This window comes from Cryptomeria japonica, chromosome 1 (assembly GCF_030272615.1).
Source record: "Cryptomeria japonica chromosome 1, Sugi_1.0, whole genome shotgun sequence".
Lineage (NCBI taxonomy): Eukaryota > Viridiplantae > Streptophyta > Pinopsida > Cupressales > Cupressaceae > Cryptomeria > Cryptomeria japonica.
Window position 1 is genome coordinate 428,655,698 of NC_081405.1, and position 19,618 is coordinate 428,675,315.

The 19,618-nt window shown below is 36.7% G+C and overlaps 1 protein-coding gene across 6 annotated transcripts in view; it reads right to left on the reverse strand.

The window, feature by feature from the left end:
* The window catches only part of LOC131065031 (AP-3 complex subunit mu), a 196,350-nt gene that overhangs the window by 62,025 nt on the left and 114,707 nt on the right, over positions 1-19,618 (reverse strand). For all 6 annotated transcript variants that reach the window (XM_057999412.2, XM_057999420.2, XM_057999396.2 and 3 more), the window contains one exon: positions 4,785-5,032. In XM_057999412.2, coding sequence (XP_057855395.2) covers positions 4,785-5,032 — 248 coding nt within the window. The remainder of the gene's footprint in view (positions 1-4,784; positions 5,033-19,618) is intronic.

Genomic DNA, 19,618 nt, shown 5'->3' on the forward strand with positions numbered 1-19,618 from the left:
AATCGCGGTATTACCTTAAATGGCGAATTTCGAAAAATAAGACATTTTGCAAGTTTGTAGCTTTCTAAAAATCGTGGTTTTAACCCTACGCGAAGTTTCAACAATGGAGAGTGGAGTTCGTGAAAAACACTCACTGCGCGATTTACCTCAAAGCGCGACCTTCGGCAAATGGGGGGGGGGGGTTTCCTTTTATCCTCTTCAATCTTTGGCGAAAATGACTATGCTAAAAACTCTTTGGACAATTTTGCCTTATACAGCAATTTTCGGGATTTGAAGAGCCTTTTCAAACTTCTAATCTTTCACCTAAAAGTGCGAATTTCGGCACTTTCATGCACTTTTCAAACTTTATTTTTCGCACTTACCCCTTATCACGCGATTTCGGCATCTTGAGGGGTTTTGAAAACTTTCTAACTTTTAAAACTTTCTCTCCATAATGCGCTTTTCGGCATTCCAGGGGGATTTGAAAAGTTTTAACTTTTAATACTTTCATGCACTCTACCCTAACTTCGGGTTTTGGAGGCATATTGCAAACTTCGAACTTTTCGCGTTTTCAGCTAAAAGTGCGAATTTCGGCACTTTCATGCACTTTTCAAACTTCTTATTTTTCGCACTTACCCCTTGGAATGTGGTTTTCGGGGTTTTGGGGCATTTTGCAAACTTTTACCTTTTTCGCATTGTCACCTAAAAGTGCGATTTCGGGCTTTATGTGCCCTTTGAAAAAAAAAAAAACTTTTCACTTACCCCTTTGTATGCGCTTTTCGGCATTTTCGGAGTCTTTGGAAACTTTTATTTTTTGCATCTTAATGCCATTTTCGGGGTTTTGACCCATTTTGCAAACTCTTAGAAATTTATGTAATTTCTCCCCCATAGTGCGAATTTCAGGATTTTGGGAGGTTTTGAAAACTTATACTTTTGCATCCTTTTATCTCTCCTATATCCTCTGACGAAATTGGTGCTTTGGGTCTTCATGTGACCTTCAGACACTTTATCTTTTACTTGGGGGGATTTCGCCAATTTCTATCATTCTACGCCTATCTCGGGCGATTTTACAAGCTTAAACGATCTCTTGGAATTTTCATGCCCGAAGGCTCAACTGATCTTACGGATTCACAGGCTCCTGCTTACAACATCATCATCGCATGGATTGATTATGGGCACGCTCAAAAGGACGTGAGACATCCTGCGCGGAACTCAACAGGGCGAAGGCGAAAAGACCAAAAAAGAAGAAAGGGGACCCTGTCGGCGACAAGGAGCGTGTGCAACGCACAACATGATGTCATGTATGTTGCACTTTATATTCATAATGATATTTTCATTATCTAAAATGCAAATTAAATAATAGTCACTTAAATAATATTATTATTATTTAAGGGGAATCTTCTAGAAGTTTAATTAAATATTATTTTATTTCTTTTAGAAGGAGGTCGACCTCTTGAGGGAAAAGAATAAATAGAGGAGGCAGCCTCATTGTTGGGCATCGATTGTTTGATATTTGTATTGATTGGTTTTGTGGAGCCAAGGGGTTTCTGCAAATCTTTGTCTTTGGGAACGAAAACTCCCATAGATAGCATAACTGAGGGAGCGGAAGACCTTCCGAGGGGTTGCAGATGTGAGTGGGAGATAACTCAATCTTCCACATTGGGCCTAACGAGTTTGCTACATCTTCATGGTGGTTGGGGAGGACAAATCAGTCCTTTCACTTGAGCTTATTGTGTTTGTTGCATTTCCATAGTAGATGGATTCATGGTGTCTTCAGCATTTCAGTTTGGTCTCCTAAATGCATCAATCCTTATTGGAAGAGAAAGGCGATTTGTGTGAAGTTTGGTTGAGGGTGGAAATTAGGAGGTGGCTGATCATAATTGTGTTAGACAGCTTAGATAACCGGTGGACAATTGAGAGGGGGGGGGTGAATCAGTTGTCAACAGATTATAGAACTTTAAGCATTAAAACCATATTACCGGAATACATAAACCAAATACCAGAATAGCAAATATAACAGTTAAGCACAAATATAAACCACAGAACATTTACCAACATCCACAAAAGATAACACCAAGATTTGTACGTGGAAAACTCGATAAAGGGAAAAACCACGGTGGGAAACCTACCCACAGTCAGATAATACTTTTGCCGTAAGTATGTGATTACAAAAAGAGGGGCCTGCACATGCAGGAAGGCCAACAGCCTAGAGCGCAGTGCTCATCACAAAAGGAGCCTCACTGACTACAAAGTAAATCCAGACTACAATCCGGAAGAAGAGTGAACTGCAAGAATAGCATCTCCTATGCCTGAATATAGTTCTGGTTAAGCTCAGTACCGGAGGTCTTAAACCTCTTTCACCAACCCAATTTGATCACCTATTATCGACCAAAACCTCTGCATATGATTACAACCTTATTCACACACAGACAATCTTTTTTCCCAAAAACCCACGATCTACAAAGAGATCTTACATCATATTTATACCAACCCGGGACCTAAACAATTAGGTCGACCACCTAAAAGATAATACAATAAATTCAAAACATAAACCCTCAAACCAATGATCAACCAAGTCGGCCTAAGACCGAAACAACATAATCCAATCAATAGATCCAACCAGAAACGCATCGGAATCATCCACCAGCACGTTACATAAACCGGTCCATAACCTAGCAAAATAAGATAGCATTAGGTCTGGTCCTAAATGCAACACCACCGATCAACAGGAACACGAACAAGATAACCAATAGCATCTCAAAATCCATCTAGAAGCCACACCAACTCCACTTATCAAGTGCATCAAAAGATCTTCAACAAAGCTCTGCCCGTAAAACCCTTACCGGTGACCAAAAGGCTTACTAGAACAAATGATAGCTCCTGAGTCATCAAATCCCAAACCAACTGATTTTGATACACATCTGAATAGCATGAATGATAGATCCAAACCAATTCCACAAACCGAAGCATACCGGATCAATATCATAATCCAACCACTCTACCGGAACCTACCGGAAACCGGTAAACAACCAAAACAGCCGGTGTTGCCATGAATGACAAAACATCAATGCAACACAATCAATTCCTCCAATTGCCAACAAATTGCAGATCTGAGACAAATCGACTCCATCATCAATAACCCACGATTTTGCTAATATTCCTTGGTTGAAGCAACATAACAATCAATGGTGGTCAGCGCTAGCCTTGGTAGCATAAGGCGATTCTACTAGAGGTATTTGGAAGGTGCAAAAAGAAGGATTTTGTTGATATATCAGTTCTGAGAACAAACCATAACAGTCAGCCATATTCCACGATTTCTTAATCTATTGCTCAAGCATCCTAATTTGCATTGGAGGACAGCGATAATATTTAGGGTCAATGGCGATTCTATTAGGAGTGATTGGCAGGAGTTTTCAGAAGGAATCATTACCCAAATCTGATCTGAAGACAAACTGTATCAAACAGCTAAGTCTCATGAAATCTGCTCATAGCCTTCCACCTTGGCATTGAACTTATCATTTGGGAATAGCAATTTGATTGGCACATGACAGCAATTATTTTAGGAGTGGAAAAGAGAAGTTTGGCGATGGAAATTGATAGATATCAAACCTCGAATCAGCAGCAGGGGCAATCGGAAAAGGGGATCGAATTTGATCATTGAAGACTCCAAAATTGGTGATATCGATTGCTACTTCATCTCCAAGGCAAGGCATCTTAAATCAGGTTTCTTTTGGGCATCATTTTCTTAGTAATTACATATTGTATGCTGATCATCATGGCTGCCTTGTGTTCTCAGAAATTCTGAGTACTCATTAATAAATTTCTAAGTGTTTGAGCACGTGTGAGCAATGTAATGAGCATATGATTTCTAAATAAAGGAGAGATAAGGTTGTTTATCATTCACATGCTGTTATAGGACTGCATGCCGACTGTTTGTCCGAATGTCAGTCTGCTGTAGGTGTATATCTGTGTGTCTAAATTGGCATTGAATTATATAATTTAGTAGCATATGCATCTTTGAAAATTGTTTTATCAATTAGAAGTCTTCTATAGCTGATCTTTCATGACAAATATGTGTTTGTTAAACTCCACATAGTTGTTAAACTCCATACCAATCTGAAAGTTCTGAGACACATATCAGCATAACACGCAAAAATCAAAGTTGCATAACACGCAGATTGAAAAGACAGGTTGCTAGCAAATATTCCTTGCATATTTAGTCATATCAACTGCAGGGGATATTTCATTCTACAACAAAGGGGCACCCTATCATAAACAAGGGAAGTCCTAGGTTTGAATTAGGTGGTCTATGAAAAACATGGAGTTAGAGCCAAACTAAAAGCCACAAGCACCAAAGTGTGGCTCAAGAGGGTGTATTGAATAAAACGAGACACAGTTGGACCTTATCAAGGAGCTTACCAAAAGCCCATTAATAAAGGGGCCAAATATTGAGGGGTTGAGCACCCAAAATGCAAATGGAAGATCCTCGTTTTTCCTCCAAGCCGATCCATGCAAAATAACACTTACATATAAACAAAAATAATTTGCATAAATTTATAAGTTTTCCTTTAAAACATAACTAATGGATAATAATTGATTGTTGCTATTTAATATACCCCTTGTTGAAGTTTACAACCCTCATCGATTTCATTCTAAAATCATCCTTCATAACCACTCTACTCTTCAATAGTAATATGACACAACATGATGACCAAAAATTCAAGCAGCAACACACTCTAAATAAATATTAGATCTATCAAAACAATTACAGGAGCAAACTAAGATATCCTATAGCTACCAAATACCTGTTTACAGTAGCATCGATTTCCTCTACAAGGTCCACATAAACTTCATTGTTTACATGTTTTAAGTCACTTGCTCGCCATGGTACATTTGATGATGTAGCACCTGGAAGAATATTGTTGACAGTGGAAGAACCTCCAGTAACAACGCTCAACATTCTACTAACTATATTTGGTGGTGTAATCATCTCCTTCAAGATATTAGGTTCTGTAGTTAAAGGAAATCCACTATCCATCATCTCATCCAAAAGCTGGAAGACAACAATTACATAAGCATTATTATATATAAACTTTTAAATCATCGACTATATGAAAACATCATCCCAACATATAAACACACACAAAAATATTCTTGTTCAAAAGGATGAAACTCAAGTATGGAGAATATTTTGAAAAATCTATAAAGCTAATTTAAATCAACCAAGAACAAGAATACAGGTGCTTAAAGCTAATGTTATCATTCCTCCCCTCTACAAATAAATGCTTGAAGGTGTATAAGTGGTGAGTGGATGCCCTTGCCTTGCAATTATTACTAACATATGTTTACCCTCTGGGTGAACAGTTTAGAACATACAGATAGAATGCTTAACCAAAGACAATAATGCCATAGATACCAGATAAGATCAAACAAATATAAGAGATACTATTTCCATTCATAATCATGTGTGTCTTTACAAGTTTCCTGCCATGGTATATAAAGGTACCGAGGGGTGCGAGGGGCAACCGTCGCACCCGTAACTACCATCCCTTGGTTACCATACTAACAAAGACAAGTACTACTTAATTAACTACGGTTTTACTCTCGTACAATATTGCCACCAACAACATATACAAAGAAAAATGTAATTATTGTAATGGGGAATTGGGGTCATTTTGAGAAGACTGAAAACTACACAAATCAAAATCCAATTAAAAATACATGTGAAAGCCTTCACCTACATAACATATATGCGTGAGTAATATGTAATTGGGTTGATCCCATGTTGGTAATATTGTGAGATAAGGGTAGCTTATTCGGCATTATGTGCTTCAAAATCTTTGCCAATGGTGAAAGAACCTATAGGGTGAAAAGCCTAAAGTAGTGAATGTAGTCATAGTACAGTCCCCCTACTAAAGAAGACTTATAGGTGCATGTGTGCTAAATACATAACCTAGCTTTGTATCTACTACCAGTGCAAATAAGGTAGAATTTCATCAATATATTGACTAAGTAGTATAATCATCTTGAGATGACTAAAAACCTATGCTCCCCCAAGTTTCTAGTATGGGGACAGCAGGAGAAAGCTATTAAAAAAATTATAAATTATTAAAAATATAATGAATATTTCATATGATAACATTGATAAATCAAAAAGCATTCATCATAGACATTATAGAATAATTGCATAGGATATATGTTCTTTATGTATACATATGAGCATGAGTTAATAAGACATGCCTAACTCATGTATATATTCAAGTGAGGGATTTATTATTAAAGTTTTTCTAATGCCTTCAAGAATGCATGTTTTATTGTCAAATTCATTAACAAAGAAGAATAATTAAGTAAAAAGGTAATTGCTTATGTTTGAGTTTGACCTTAGCTAGGATACTCATAGATGGGATTATTCTATGAGTTGTTTGTGCGAGGCATGATTGATACATTTTTGCATTATGAAAACGGCATTTCTTGCCAACTATGACTTAACTCATATTTGGTAGTATAATGACTCTAGCATGCCAACTTTTCTATGGCAGCCCTTGTATACTAACCAAGTTGTCCAATGTAATATACAAGATAATCATTGCTTGTCACTTTGATTGTGAAGATGTAGAGATTAGCAATAGGGGATATGTATTTTGTAGATTTTGTGATCATTATTCATCGTTGGTCTATTACTTGGTTAGACTTACAGTTTGATAGGGGGTTTTGGGGCAACTACCACAATGAGATCAAGGGGTAGTGTCCCTTGCGAGGGTCTAGGGGTAATGCACAACATTTTCATATTTTTTTGTAAATCCTAGATGGGAATGTCATAAACCAAAAAAGCATTGAAAAGTAGTAATTTTTTTTCAAAAGTAACTAAAATGTCCTTGAGTATGTTAGGGGACAGCTAGTTGTCCCCTAATGTAGCCTAGAAATTTTTTTATTTCTGATGGACGTTTCCTAAATTTTGACAAAAAAAGGGATGAGGTGGGGACATTTGCTACCCATCTCCATGTCTTCAAAATGTCGAGGGACAAGGTCCTTTTGGGCAAGGGATGCATCCCAAGAGAGCACTACTAAAAACTAAATAGATCAAATAGCACAAAATAATAAATGCCTATGAAAGCCTTCACTTACTCGAGAACAAGAATGCTAAATCCCTAGGTAAAGACACCCACATATGGATTTCCAAACAAAAGTATGAAAATAAAGTTAAATAATATTCCCAAGTTTTCCAAAGGATGAAACCCAACTACAAAGAATACTCCCAAAAAATTATATAATTAATTTAGATTAAACATATGAAAATACTCTACAAAGGTTGTGGATCAATTCTAGAAAGCCCGATTGAAAAAAGACAAGTGCTAAAGATATACTAGTACATGGTTCCACTTAGTTAAGCCAAAACTACTAATTATTTTTATCAATGCACACATGCTAATTTATAAGAAACATAATATAGAAATTACAATGATCATTTACATCATTATTTTAATATTTTTATTGTTTTAGGGTAAGTGTTGTCAAGGGGACAGCTCCCATTCATTGGTCTTAAAAGAAATTTACATTGTGTTGTCCCAATTTTTGGATTTTCAAAAATGACAACCCCTAGGAATTTTTGCTCAAAATGTGTTGCTTTTGTCTCTAAGGTGAGTTTTACAAGGTGCAAAATTCATATTTGTTAATGCCAAATCATGCGTGGGTGTGTTTACCATTGTCGTCCAAGTTTTGGTTAGTTTTGGCCTTCATTTTCCTAGCTTTCTGAGCAATTTTGGGTTTCAGGTCAGTCGCTGCAAGTAGGAACTTTTTGTTGTCATTGCAAGTAAAGTTACTACAAGTAGGAACTTTTTGACCTCACTACAAGTGGCAGGAACTTTTGGATGACATTACAAGTAAATGCACCAACTTCTAAAGACCCGATTACAAGTTAGTTCATTGTTTTAATTGTCAAGTTACTTGTCATTTCGGGTTTTATGTCCATCATTGCAAGTGTGAAGGTATGTCTTCATTGATAGTTAATTTACTTGCAGTCAGGTCTCTAGAACACCCGATTGCAAGTCCCTTTTCACCTTCTTTCGTGCAAGTTATCTTGACTTGCAATCGGGTCCTAGAACCCGATTGCAAGTGGTTTTCAACATTCAAACATCACTTGCATACAAGCTCCCAAATCCTGATTTTCAAAAAAGTGTTTCATGCTATGCCTTTCTTAAAACCCAATTTGGCTTAAGTATATGTTTTATGCAACATGTAACACAAAACCTGATTTTTGTCTCTTGCTGTTTTTATGTGTTGTGCCTGCTACAAAACCCAATTGCACTCTTGTCATGTGTAGTTAACACTCAATAACCCGAAATTGACTTTAAATGGCCTAAAATCGGGTTATGTAAACCTGGTTACATCATATCATGACATTTTTTTTTAAAGTTGCCTTCCAAACACATGTTGTTGTCACATGTAATCAGTTCTCCAAAACCCGAAATTGGTCCAAAATGCACTCAAAAACACTTGAAAATGATCCAATTACAAGTGCAAACTTGTATTTTCCCATTACACATATGAAGTTGCATGTTCGTTCTCCACAATTGCAAGTGAATGCTTTTGTTTTTCCAAACATATAATGCAGTCCTCAAAACCCGAAATTCACTTGTGAGCCCATTTTTGCATCAATTTATCTCTTCCCTTGTCAGTCTTGTTTGCACACACAGTCTATCAAACCAACAAATCAAGGCATGGGCATTGTTTCATAGCAATTTCATCTTGAATAAGGTGTTATGGGTTCTTCATCAGTGAACAAAAGAAGAAGAGATACAACAGTAATTCATGGGGCAGCCCAACAAGGGTCAATAATCCTCATGAAGTCATCCAGTGACAAAGTGAATCAAGCATGGAGAAAGAACACAACGAAGAGAAGAATTTCCCCCCTGAAGAAATGGTACTACCCCAAGCACGTGATAAGGTAAAAGTTCGTTGGCCAAGGACACAAAGACTATCAAAGGTGCAAGTTCTTGTTCCGGTTCAAGATGCCATTCCCAAACCCGAGTACTTCAATCACAGAGTGTCTTATAATAGCATGAAGATCAAACAGAGGATGATGTAAATAAGAGTCGTGTCTCTGGACACAGTTTCAATTATGCATTTGTAATTTCATTTCAACATATTACATGTAATGTCAGAAATTGTAATTGCAGGAGATCATATCACTTGCATTGTTGTAAATTGTAATTGCATGTAAGCAAATTACAAGTCGAAAGACAATAGGACTGTAATTTGAATAAGTCATAGTTAGTTAGTTAGTTGTGGAATAAGTCTCAGTTGGTTAGACTTCTCCCACATTTTGCTCTTAGACCCTCTCCTATATATAGACGAGGGTGCTCTATGTAATTAAGATCTTTTGAGCAAGCAAACTCTGCAAAATTTTGTACTCATAAAGACTTTGAGCTTTATAGTTGTAAATTGTTCCTTTTCAATTAATATCAAGGAGTTTGGGATTTCAGACTTTGTGTTGAAGTCTTACTTTGTACCTTTTGTGTTCTTATGTCATATTGGGGCATTTCTTTGTGCTTACTTGAAGTTGTAGAAAGTTGTTGAGAAGAGTTTCACTCTAAATATCTACAGACTTTGTGCTGCAAATATTGAAAGTTGAATTAGTTTAGTTTGTGATTACAATTTGAGAAAAGTTGCAAGACTTTGTGCTTGTAGTAATTCCCATCTAAAGTGATTTGAAGGTGCATCATATTTGTAGACTTTGCGTAGCTATACATTGTACTTTGTTCTTAAGTTATAATTCTAAAAGTGTAGATAGGATTTCAGATTCTCAGCACTTTGTGCTTGGTGATTGTTTTCCTGTCCCGGAGGAGGTGACGGAAGTCTTTGTGCTTTCAGGAAACTTCATTTCCTCTCTTGGTTTTGATTTAAGTTGCTGTAATTGTTTTCCCAAAGATTGTTGTTACTTTTCTATGAAGAGAAACGAATATAGTCTTTCCTGAAAAAAGAGAAAAGGTTGTTGTCCTACCGATATTAGATTAAGTTAATTTTAGTTAGTTAATAGAAATGGGGGAGCCTTCCTTAAATTAGGAGAGTATTATACTCACACACTGTGGCTGAAATCACAATTTTGCACATCCTCCCGGGTGTACAAAATTTTCAACCAACATATTGCATGAACTAGGCCCCCTCTAGAGGTTCCTCAGTTGCATCAGATACGTAGTGTCGGAGGCAAATTCATAGACCCTATCTATCTATGTTGGAGATAGTAGATCCCCTTTTTGACTAATAAAGGAAACAAATGTTCCCATAAATTTCCTCTCCAAGCCTTCCCTATTGCTCGTTAATAGTTTCATTTATAAACTGAGTACCAGTCACACATTTGTCAAACCTTCAATGTACACTATGGTAGCTAGACACACAATTCATATCTACCTCCCTTTTGACTCTCATTTTGAATACATGACTAACAGTTTGTTCTACTATCCTCATTGCCATCCACATAAGAGCATAATATGGCCAACAAAACCTGCTTACTTGAACATAATCCTCACTGTGCACACATCAGGTGTTACCAATTCTATCCTTATACAGTGTCCTGGATCTATCACAAATTTTCTTGTTAGAAAATGATTCCTTGTATTTGTTTTGTCAATCCTTGTATTCTATTAGCTCTTCTACACTTTTATGGTGCTTAAACATATTTACTATTTATTTTTTCTTGCTTAATCGATGAATTTTCCAACACAATATCAATCTTAAGACTTCTTTCCTCTCCCTTCTTGCATGTGGGAATGTTCTTGCTACCTTTTATTCTTCTAATCTCTCCCTTGCATTTGTGAAATTTCTTATTGTGGCCTACCTCTTGTTCTTGAATTGATAAACTAACTTCATAATCTAATATGTTTCCAACAACCTTAGGAGGAAAGATATGATTGTCACAAAAGAAATGAGGGTAAGCTGAAAAAAAAAAGTGAATAGATTTAGTGTTAGAAACAATCATCTAATTGCCAAAAAGACCCATCACCTCATTGTGGCTAATAAATTGGAAATGGATATTAAATGAAAAGGTACTTTACGAACACTACTAAATTGAAATGTTCCAAGAAGATGCATCCCTAAGGGTCAGGGAAACATTCTTTTTTCATTATAACAACTTTTATCAATCTAAACTTTATCAATCACAATAGCATCATTTACTTAATTTCAATAATTATGCACATGAGAAGAACACAATAACACAATATTTACATGGAAACCCTTACGGGAGAAAACCACGGCAAATTACTTGCTTATATAATAAACTTTTGCAAATTTTGTAGGCTCAACTTACTAGAGGCACCAACCCCTCATTAAATTTGTGAGAACTTTCAGACTAGAGGCACCAACCCCTCATTCAAACTTCCACCATATCAATGTTGCTTCTACGATGGATGATGGATAACCTTTTTCTCCATAACTTTTTCTATAAATCTCTTCTTCAAACTGCTAAAATCTCTTCCTCAAACCTGCTATAAATTGATCATAAATCTACGACAAAATGATTACAATCTCCTATTCCAAATATGCTATAAACTCCTCATATTCTTCTCTTCAAATCTGAAATAATTTTCTCATTTATTGCCCTCTCTATATCTGGTGTATATGCTTGATCTATCTACTTTGTTCACTCAAAACTCTCTCTCTCTCTCTCTCTCTCTCTCTCTCTCTCTCTAGATCTTTGTCTCTAAGACATGTTTTCTTATTTGTTAATTGCAGATTTTATTCATAATAATAATTGTATCCCTTCAAATATTAATGCATCCCTTCATTTACAAAATCGCACCACTTACAATTTGTTTCTTTCTTTTTAAATAAGTGAATCACACCATTTGATAATTCTTCAACAGATCGCACCTTTTGAAGATTAATTACTGCCTTTTAGTTTACACATAACCACAGCCTTTGTTTCTTAACTTAATCACCATTCTTTAATCTTTTAACTTAAAATTTATGGCTTATTTAATCACTGCTCTTTTTGCCCTTTAGACCTCTAACCACTGTTCATTAAAATATACTATAATTGTATTTCACTGCTGTGCTTTATTTGGTCTACACACTGTATCTTGAATCCTTCTTAATATTATGTATTTTGCCATACCTCCATATGTTTCACAGCCTTTACAGAAGTGCCAATGACAAAATTTAGTCTTTCACAAATCTGATCACCCAGCAATGATTTGTCTTTGTTGTGTTGACTCCCATTGTAAATGTCTTTGTTGATAACTCCGTGATATTGCAGAAACTTTCATTTCTGATTACCAATGCTGCATCTCAACAACTATTATCTTATCTTCCAATTTCTTGAAGTGTAGCCCTATATGTACAAAGTTGCATATACATGAAAATTGTAGCCTTATAGGCAAAGTTGCATATACATGAACATCCATACTAATTCAACATCATCACATTATAATTTCACCTACAAAAATATTAAGTAAAGACGTGCACTTAGAACTCATTTTGTTAACATTAATGACAACTACCTAATGACATATATCTTTGTCAATGCCTTTGACATCAATGACACATTTGTCTTGTTTAACTTTGACATCAATGACGACAATTCTGACAATTTGCTGGAAAAATCTCAATCCCAATTTGCCTAGGGTGCAAAATTTAGGTCAAATTCTGGCATCTTTAAATGGTAGTTCGATATTTTCCTTAGCCTTAGCTGTAAAATAGAATATCACATACTTTAATATATAATAATATAGCACAAGAACAATATGTCCCTTGGTATACTTTGACCCATGCTCCAATTAGTATATTATATTATTATCTGCTTTGATATTGATGGGTATATTATAACATTATATACTTTGATAAATTATAAGTATATTATATTATTATATTTTAGACATCTAGAGGACAAGATATTTGGGATAGTTATGCATAGTTTACCCAAAGGATGATGGTTAAGAATAAGATAAATGTATTGAATGTGAAGATGAATACTTCTATCATTATGAACTAAAGTCTATAATAATTTTGCATTTAATCAACCTTCAAAGGGAAAAAAAAAATTAGATTTTTGTGAAAGTTCAATATCATGATACTTCTAATTTTCATGTTCGCAAATTATTAGATTATAGGGTATGATCGGCATAGGATACAACGTACAGAGTGTCTAGAGAAAGGCCAAGTGTCCTCAGCACGAGGGGGACCTCCCCCTCCCCTTGGTAAGGCTCTCCTTCCATCCTTCGTTTGCTTCGTCTTAATGTGTTGCACACCATAGGAGAGATGTTGGTTGGAAAAGATAAAGACGACATCATTTCACCAGATACTAATGTTACGTCATTCGAAATGGTTTTGATTAATTCCCCCTATGAAATCCCAAAGAAAGCGAAGTTTATTCCTTCTTCGATCCAAGAAATTAATCCCTTGAGCAATGGAGGCGGAGGTAAGTGCAGCTCACCTTCCAACTTCTTGTTCTTCCAAATCCAGAAATGTTGTAAGTTATTTCAAATGAGAAATCTAGGCTTAAATCAGTTGCTATCTTTCTTTCAGCTCTTGATGTAAATGAAATTCTTGTAAGAAAATTTCTTAATGAATGGTTCCAGAATGTTTGGGTTAATAAACTTGGCTATCAATTCACATTTTGTCGCATAATACAGAAAGGGGTTTTCATTATTTTTTTCAAAAACCCTAATATACAACAAGAGGTCTAAAAAAACCAATTTTGGAATATTGGGGCTTGCTATTTTAGAGCAATTCGTTAGTCCCCAGAAGCCGTCAATGACAAAGTCCTCGCTCTAGCGTGCCCTAGATGGATTACTGTGAAAATATCCCTCCTTTTCTCTGGTATGTTCTTCCCAAAGCCCTCGAACCATTGGGTAAGATCTCTCGTGTTGATTTGTCGCCCACTTTGCTACCACATATGGATGCCTGGATTCTCATTTCAGTTAATCCTGGAGTTGATATTCTGGAAACCCTAGACATCCCTATGGGAGACGAGACTCTTAGTTGCCTAATTGATGTTCTAGGGGGTCTCAAAGTTTGTTTCCTTAGCAAAAACCCTAGTCATATTAGAAGAAATTGCCCTTTGTTAGGGCCCAAGAGACGGCCTCACAAGCCGAAGAAAACAATGCTTATCAATGGTGTTTATAGCCCCCAACCCAATCCTTCTAACCCTAACTCGTTTCTCTCCATATCTTTCGCCCTTAAAGACCCTATCTTTTCTAACTCTAATCTCTTCAATCCTCGGCAGATCACTGTTCACAGAGCGAATGTTAATTTGTAATGTCCCCTTCTCAGTAAGGTGTAATCAATGGTCCATTGGCCTATTTCAGAGACCAGTAGGCTGATTGGAATGAGGAATTAGGGTTTCCTGTTTTCTAGGAGGATTCTTCGTAGTTTTCAAGGATGTTGTGGTTGGAGTTTGGCAAAAAGAACTGAGGATTCCTTCTGGGTTTTTCGAGAACTTCACGGTGGTTTAACATGCATTCTGTTCCGGAGTGATTTTTGAACTTACTATTTTTAGTAAGTTGGTGGCAGCTAACTGGATTTTGAGGTTTTTATGGGTTTTTCGAGCTCTCTTACAGGGTTCGACGAGCATGTCTTTCGGAGATGTTTTCATGACTTACTATTTTTATTAAGTGTCAGTTCAGGCAGTGCCATTTTTGGCAAACTTAAGCAGAGCTCCAATCCAGTTCAGATTAGTGTTTTCTGCACTTCCATTCACATGGTTGATTTGGCAGCAATCAGTGGTTGATTTTTTATTGTTAATTAAATCTTATTACTTTATTCTAAAGTTTAATATTTAATTATTTCACTGATTTATGTTGATGATTTATAGCTTCAGTCGGATAAAATTAAATGTTAAATTGGCCTTAAGGCCTTCAACATTTAATAATATATATCATTATGTTATTTATTATTATTATTGTTAAATTGATTAGATAATAATAATTATTACTATATTTAATTGTATAACTAAATGAAACCACGTCTTGCTTAGTGAATGTTCGGATTAATCATAACATAACCGATGATTAATAAGTGACTCTTGGCATTAGTCGGTTCCTAATGAAGACGTGCTAATAAAGAGTCGTCTTGCAAGTCCACCACCCTTAGTGATTGTGTTCGATGCATTTTGTGAAATTGTGTCACTTGGAAGGGGTGCCCACTCCTGGGTGTAGATCACCTTCATCCGATATAAAGGAAGACCATATCTCTCCTTCTTGGAATGGTAATACATACACAGTTCTGCAGATCGTATTCATTCATTGACATACTTCGGCATTCAGAGAATCTTCTCCAGCAGTTCGTTCTTATCCTACAATGAACAATATACATAGTGTGCAGTCGACAAGCAGAAAGGGAACAAAAGCAGAGGACAGTGAGGACAGCGAAGGACAGTGAGAATAGCGCAGGACAGTGCAGGGTACAAAGTACTGCGACTGCGACAACAACACTAAACCTGCAGACCAATAAGACATTATCACAAGAGTAAAAATCAACAATTTATTCTAGAGGAACAACTTAGGAAAGGAAATATAATATCATTTATCCTAAGTTATGTTTTATTTCTCAAGTCAGAAAAGGGCGTCCAAATTGAATATGTTTTATGTATCTAATATTCCATTGTTGCAAGTGTGGACCTTGGGAAAAGTACGCATAGGCTTACCTTGGAAAGTGGACGCCATGTTTGAAGGGGGCATGAAGATGAAATGAAGTGAATTTCAAATGAATTTTGGGCGCCATTTCATGTGAATTTGAGATTCAAAATCTATAAATACAGGGTTGGGCGCCTCATTTGAACATCTTGAAGAAATCATATCGTTATGCTGTCGGAATGATGAGTGAACTTGAGCTTCGGAGTTGTGGCTCCCTAGTTTAGCCAGTTTCATACTTGAGACATAGTACCTAGCTGAGTGTTGGATTGTTGGTGAAGTTTTCAATGTGCACTTTCAGATTTTCAGTGTGGTGTGGTTTTCAGTGTTGCTGGTTTTAGGTGTGGCTAAAGCGAAGATTTGATTGTATCTCCTTGCCTGTGCAATCGATCATTCTGGGTATTAACTCATTGGAAGCGTAGGAGGAAGGCAATTATTCTTCTACTTTGGCGTTGATGTTGGTGTGCAATCTGATTTTTAGTAGCAAACCGTACTACTGCTGCTGGTCGTACTTTCCTGGAGCTGCCTTGGGTTGTGTGCTGCTTGTTGGAGGTGATTTTCATGCCGGTTTGTGATTCTATCTTGGGCCTCTTGGTTATACCTTTCATTTGCCTGTGTTTGTCAGCAATTCGGAGCTGTTTTTGGGGAGTTGTGAGTCTTTCAATGTTGCTGGTCCAGTGCTGGAGTCTGCTGGTATTTTATATCAGATTTGGTTAATTGTGTTTTAGCTTGTTTTTTCTCAAAATTTCAGTATTGTGATATTTAGTACTTCATTATTCTCTTCATTGTAGTTGTTGGTTAGTAGTAATAACCTCTATTGTATTTGAAGTACTCGTTGTAATTCCCACTGCACAAGTGGAAGAGGTTGGTTTGGCCACCTTCAGTGTTTGTAATTCGGTTTGTATTCAGTCCTCCTGCTGCATAAGCAGTTGAGTGATTTTTGTCTGTATTGTCCTCTCACTGCATAAGCAGTTGAGTGATTTTTGTTTGTATTGTCCTTCTGCTACATAAGCGGTTGAGTTGAATTTGTTTAGTAATAAGTCCTCCCGCTGAAATATCGCAGCAGAGTGATTTGTGCTTGAGTGTGTTCTTGTTTATTTGGCTGGTTTAGCGCCAAAGTCTTTGTTCTACTAGCTGGAAAGTGGAAGGGGTTGCCTTGCTGCCCATTATTGTAATAAGTATTTATCTGAAGTTGTATCTAACGATCCCCTGCCACCGTATGCTCTCACCCTCCCAGCTTGGGCTCTCGGTGAACAAAAGGTGTAGGGTTCCTTCTAGCTGGTTTTGGATTTCTTACTCTAACCCTAATGGGTGTGGTTGTGTTTGTAATCTTGTTGAAAAATCAAAAAATATTGTTGGGGATATTACATAATTCTCCCCAGGCCCCTCTTCCTCCTTTTTTCGATGATTCCTGTGATACTGTTGATTCCAGATCTCCCCTTGTCTCCTCTGCGCCACCCCCGCCCCCTATCGTGGAGAGTGAAATCCCTCCCCAACCCAAGACTCCTAAGCACATAGCTAAAAATGCTTAGCAACTTGCATTGGATAAGTTGAGAGCACAAGCAAAAGAGAGAAAGAAAATAGCAGCTCAAGGATTCCTAGATGGTGGTTTGAATCACTCCAAATTGTCAATCAATACTGGAGTAAAAGAGTCTCTTGTTCAATGTAGGATAAGGGACATAGAAAGTAAAGGTCTTGACACTGTGGGGCACTTAGGGAAGGAGAGTGGGGGTACTCCCACTGAGGCACTGGACAATGTCATATCTATATTGGGCGAGGCCATGTCAGATTGTAAAGATGAGGCCCTAAAAGCTATTCAGCTAAATTATGATTGCATGGATAAAGATTGTCTTGTTGATACACATCCCTCTATCGAGGATACCCAAGTTAGCCTCCCCATAGTGCCCTACAGGGCCAGAATCCCTAATATCCCTACCCCCATCCTATGTCTAATGAGAGGAATCAAGACAGTGATTATCAAGAACTCCCCATTGATCAGCAATTTGATTCTATACTAATGGAAAACCAGAAGCTGCTTAGTAACTGGAAGTATTGGCCATTGTGCCTTTCTAGGGCAATCCCTCAGTCAATGGGAACCTTGAAGAAACAGAAAGCATCTCCAAGGCTAACTTAAATAAAGAAAGAACCAAAAGTCGTAAGCAAAAGAAAGATATTGATGAGGACAACATAGCAGTTAAACAAGGTAGCACAAGCGTACTAAAAAGGCGGCCTAATAAATCTTCAACCCCTTATTCTAAAAAGAACTTGACCAGTGACAAGCTGCCCAAATGTTATGATACTTTTAGGGCACCTATGGATACCTCTATCTAATTTTACTATGGAGCTAAATTGCTTCTCATGGAATGTCGGAGGTTTGGAGTCCCCTGATAGAAAATATATTGTTAATCGATTCTTAAAAATGCAGAAAAACATTGATGTCCTGCTCCTACAAGAGGTCAAGCCAATAGTTTTCATGCTAGATGTAAGTCTTAAATGTATTTCGAGGGATGCATTCTACCTCTCCACTAAACATGAAAGGAGTAAGGGGGGCACAACTATTCTCCATAATAACAGATGGAGCAAGTACATTATTGACCAAGGCTCTTCCCCTTGCAATAGAGCAGTGTGGGTGATTTTGGAGATTGAAAACCTAACCTTTGGCAATTCTTCCTTATATGCCCCCAACAACTACAGGGACAGAATTGCCCTCTGGCAGTGGTTGTTTCTATTTGTTGTCCTCAATTTTTGATTTCAAAAATTGGACTATCACATGGAAATTTTTATTAAAAAATGAAAAAATTTACTCTATGGCACGCTTCCTGAGGTAGAAATTCGTCCCATCCTTGGACTGGATCGATTGTTGATCCATCCCCAAGCTAGGTTTCGAATTTCGTCGCGTTTCGAGTACATTTGCTATGTTTTTGCTTCAATGTAGGGGAATTTTTCGATAATTACCAGTAACTGGTAATTTGTTTTTCAAAACCCCCTTGAAGCTTTTGGTCTTGTAGGGGAATTTTTCTCCAATTACAAGTTTTTGGAAACTGGTAAAAAGGGTTTTAAAACCCCCTTTACTAGTAGAATGACTTAAGTGTTTTGTAAAACTTGTAAATGGGTTTTTAAAACCCCTTTACATGTTTTTATGACTTAAAGTTATTTTTTTATTTTTAAATAGAACTTGTAAATAGGATTTTAAAATCCCTTTACATGTTTTAAGTAAAATCACTTGTAAAGGGAATTCTATTTCCCTATTACAAGTAATTTAAAACTTGTATTTCCTTTTCTAAAACCCAAAATTTGCCTTAGAGGCAAAACTATGAACATTTTTAAAACTTGTATTTCCATTTCTAAAACCCGAAATTTCTCCCATGCCTTTGCAAATTGATTTGGGTTCGAATTTTTTGGAAGAAAGATAGGGATTCCTTCCAAAGGCGGATTTGCTGTAACTTTGAAGGATTCAAACCCTCGTTCTACGCATCTATCAAACTGATTTTCGCCATTTGCCTTCTTCAACATTTTTTTTTCTGAATCATGCATTTGTGCCATTTGCCACGGTTTGGAGGTTCGAATCTGCTCTTTCCTAAGGCGTTTTTGATTTAATCATAAATGCGTTGGATTTCAAGCTACATTCAAACCGTTTTGTGCACATTTTGGGGAATCAATTTGCAAAAACGCCCTAAAAACAAGTCACGTTTTTGCAAGTTTCGCACCTTTTTCATTCAAGGTATGCTTTCAATTCTAAATCATTTTTGCTTTCTCTTGTATGTAATGATGAATCACATCATTTTTGAACTACTTCCTTGGCATTTTTCATGGCGTTTTTATAGCGAATCGGTTTTTCTTTGGTCACCATGCGTGGCTAAGTTTCTTCCTTTGTTTAAATTCTATTTAAAGGGTTTCATCTTCTATGTTTGGTTGACTCTGCAAGCTTGGATCTCTCCTCATCTTTGCAAGGTAATTTTTATTTTTGTATTTCTTTCTTGTTTCTTTCCTTGCAATTTCCTCGTTTAAGTTTT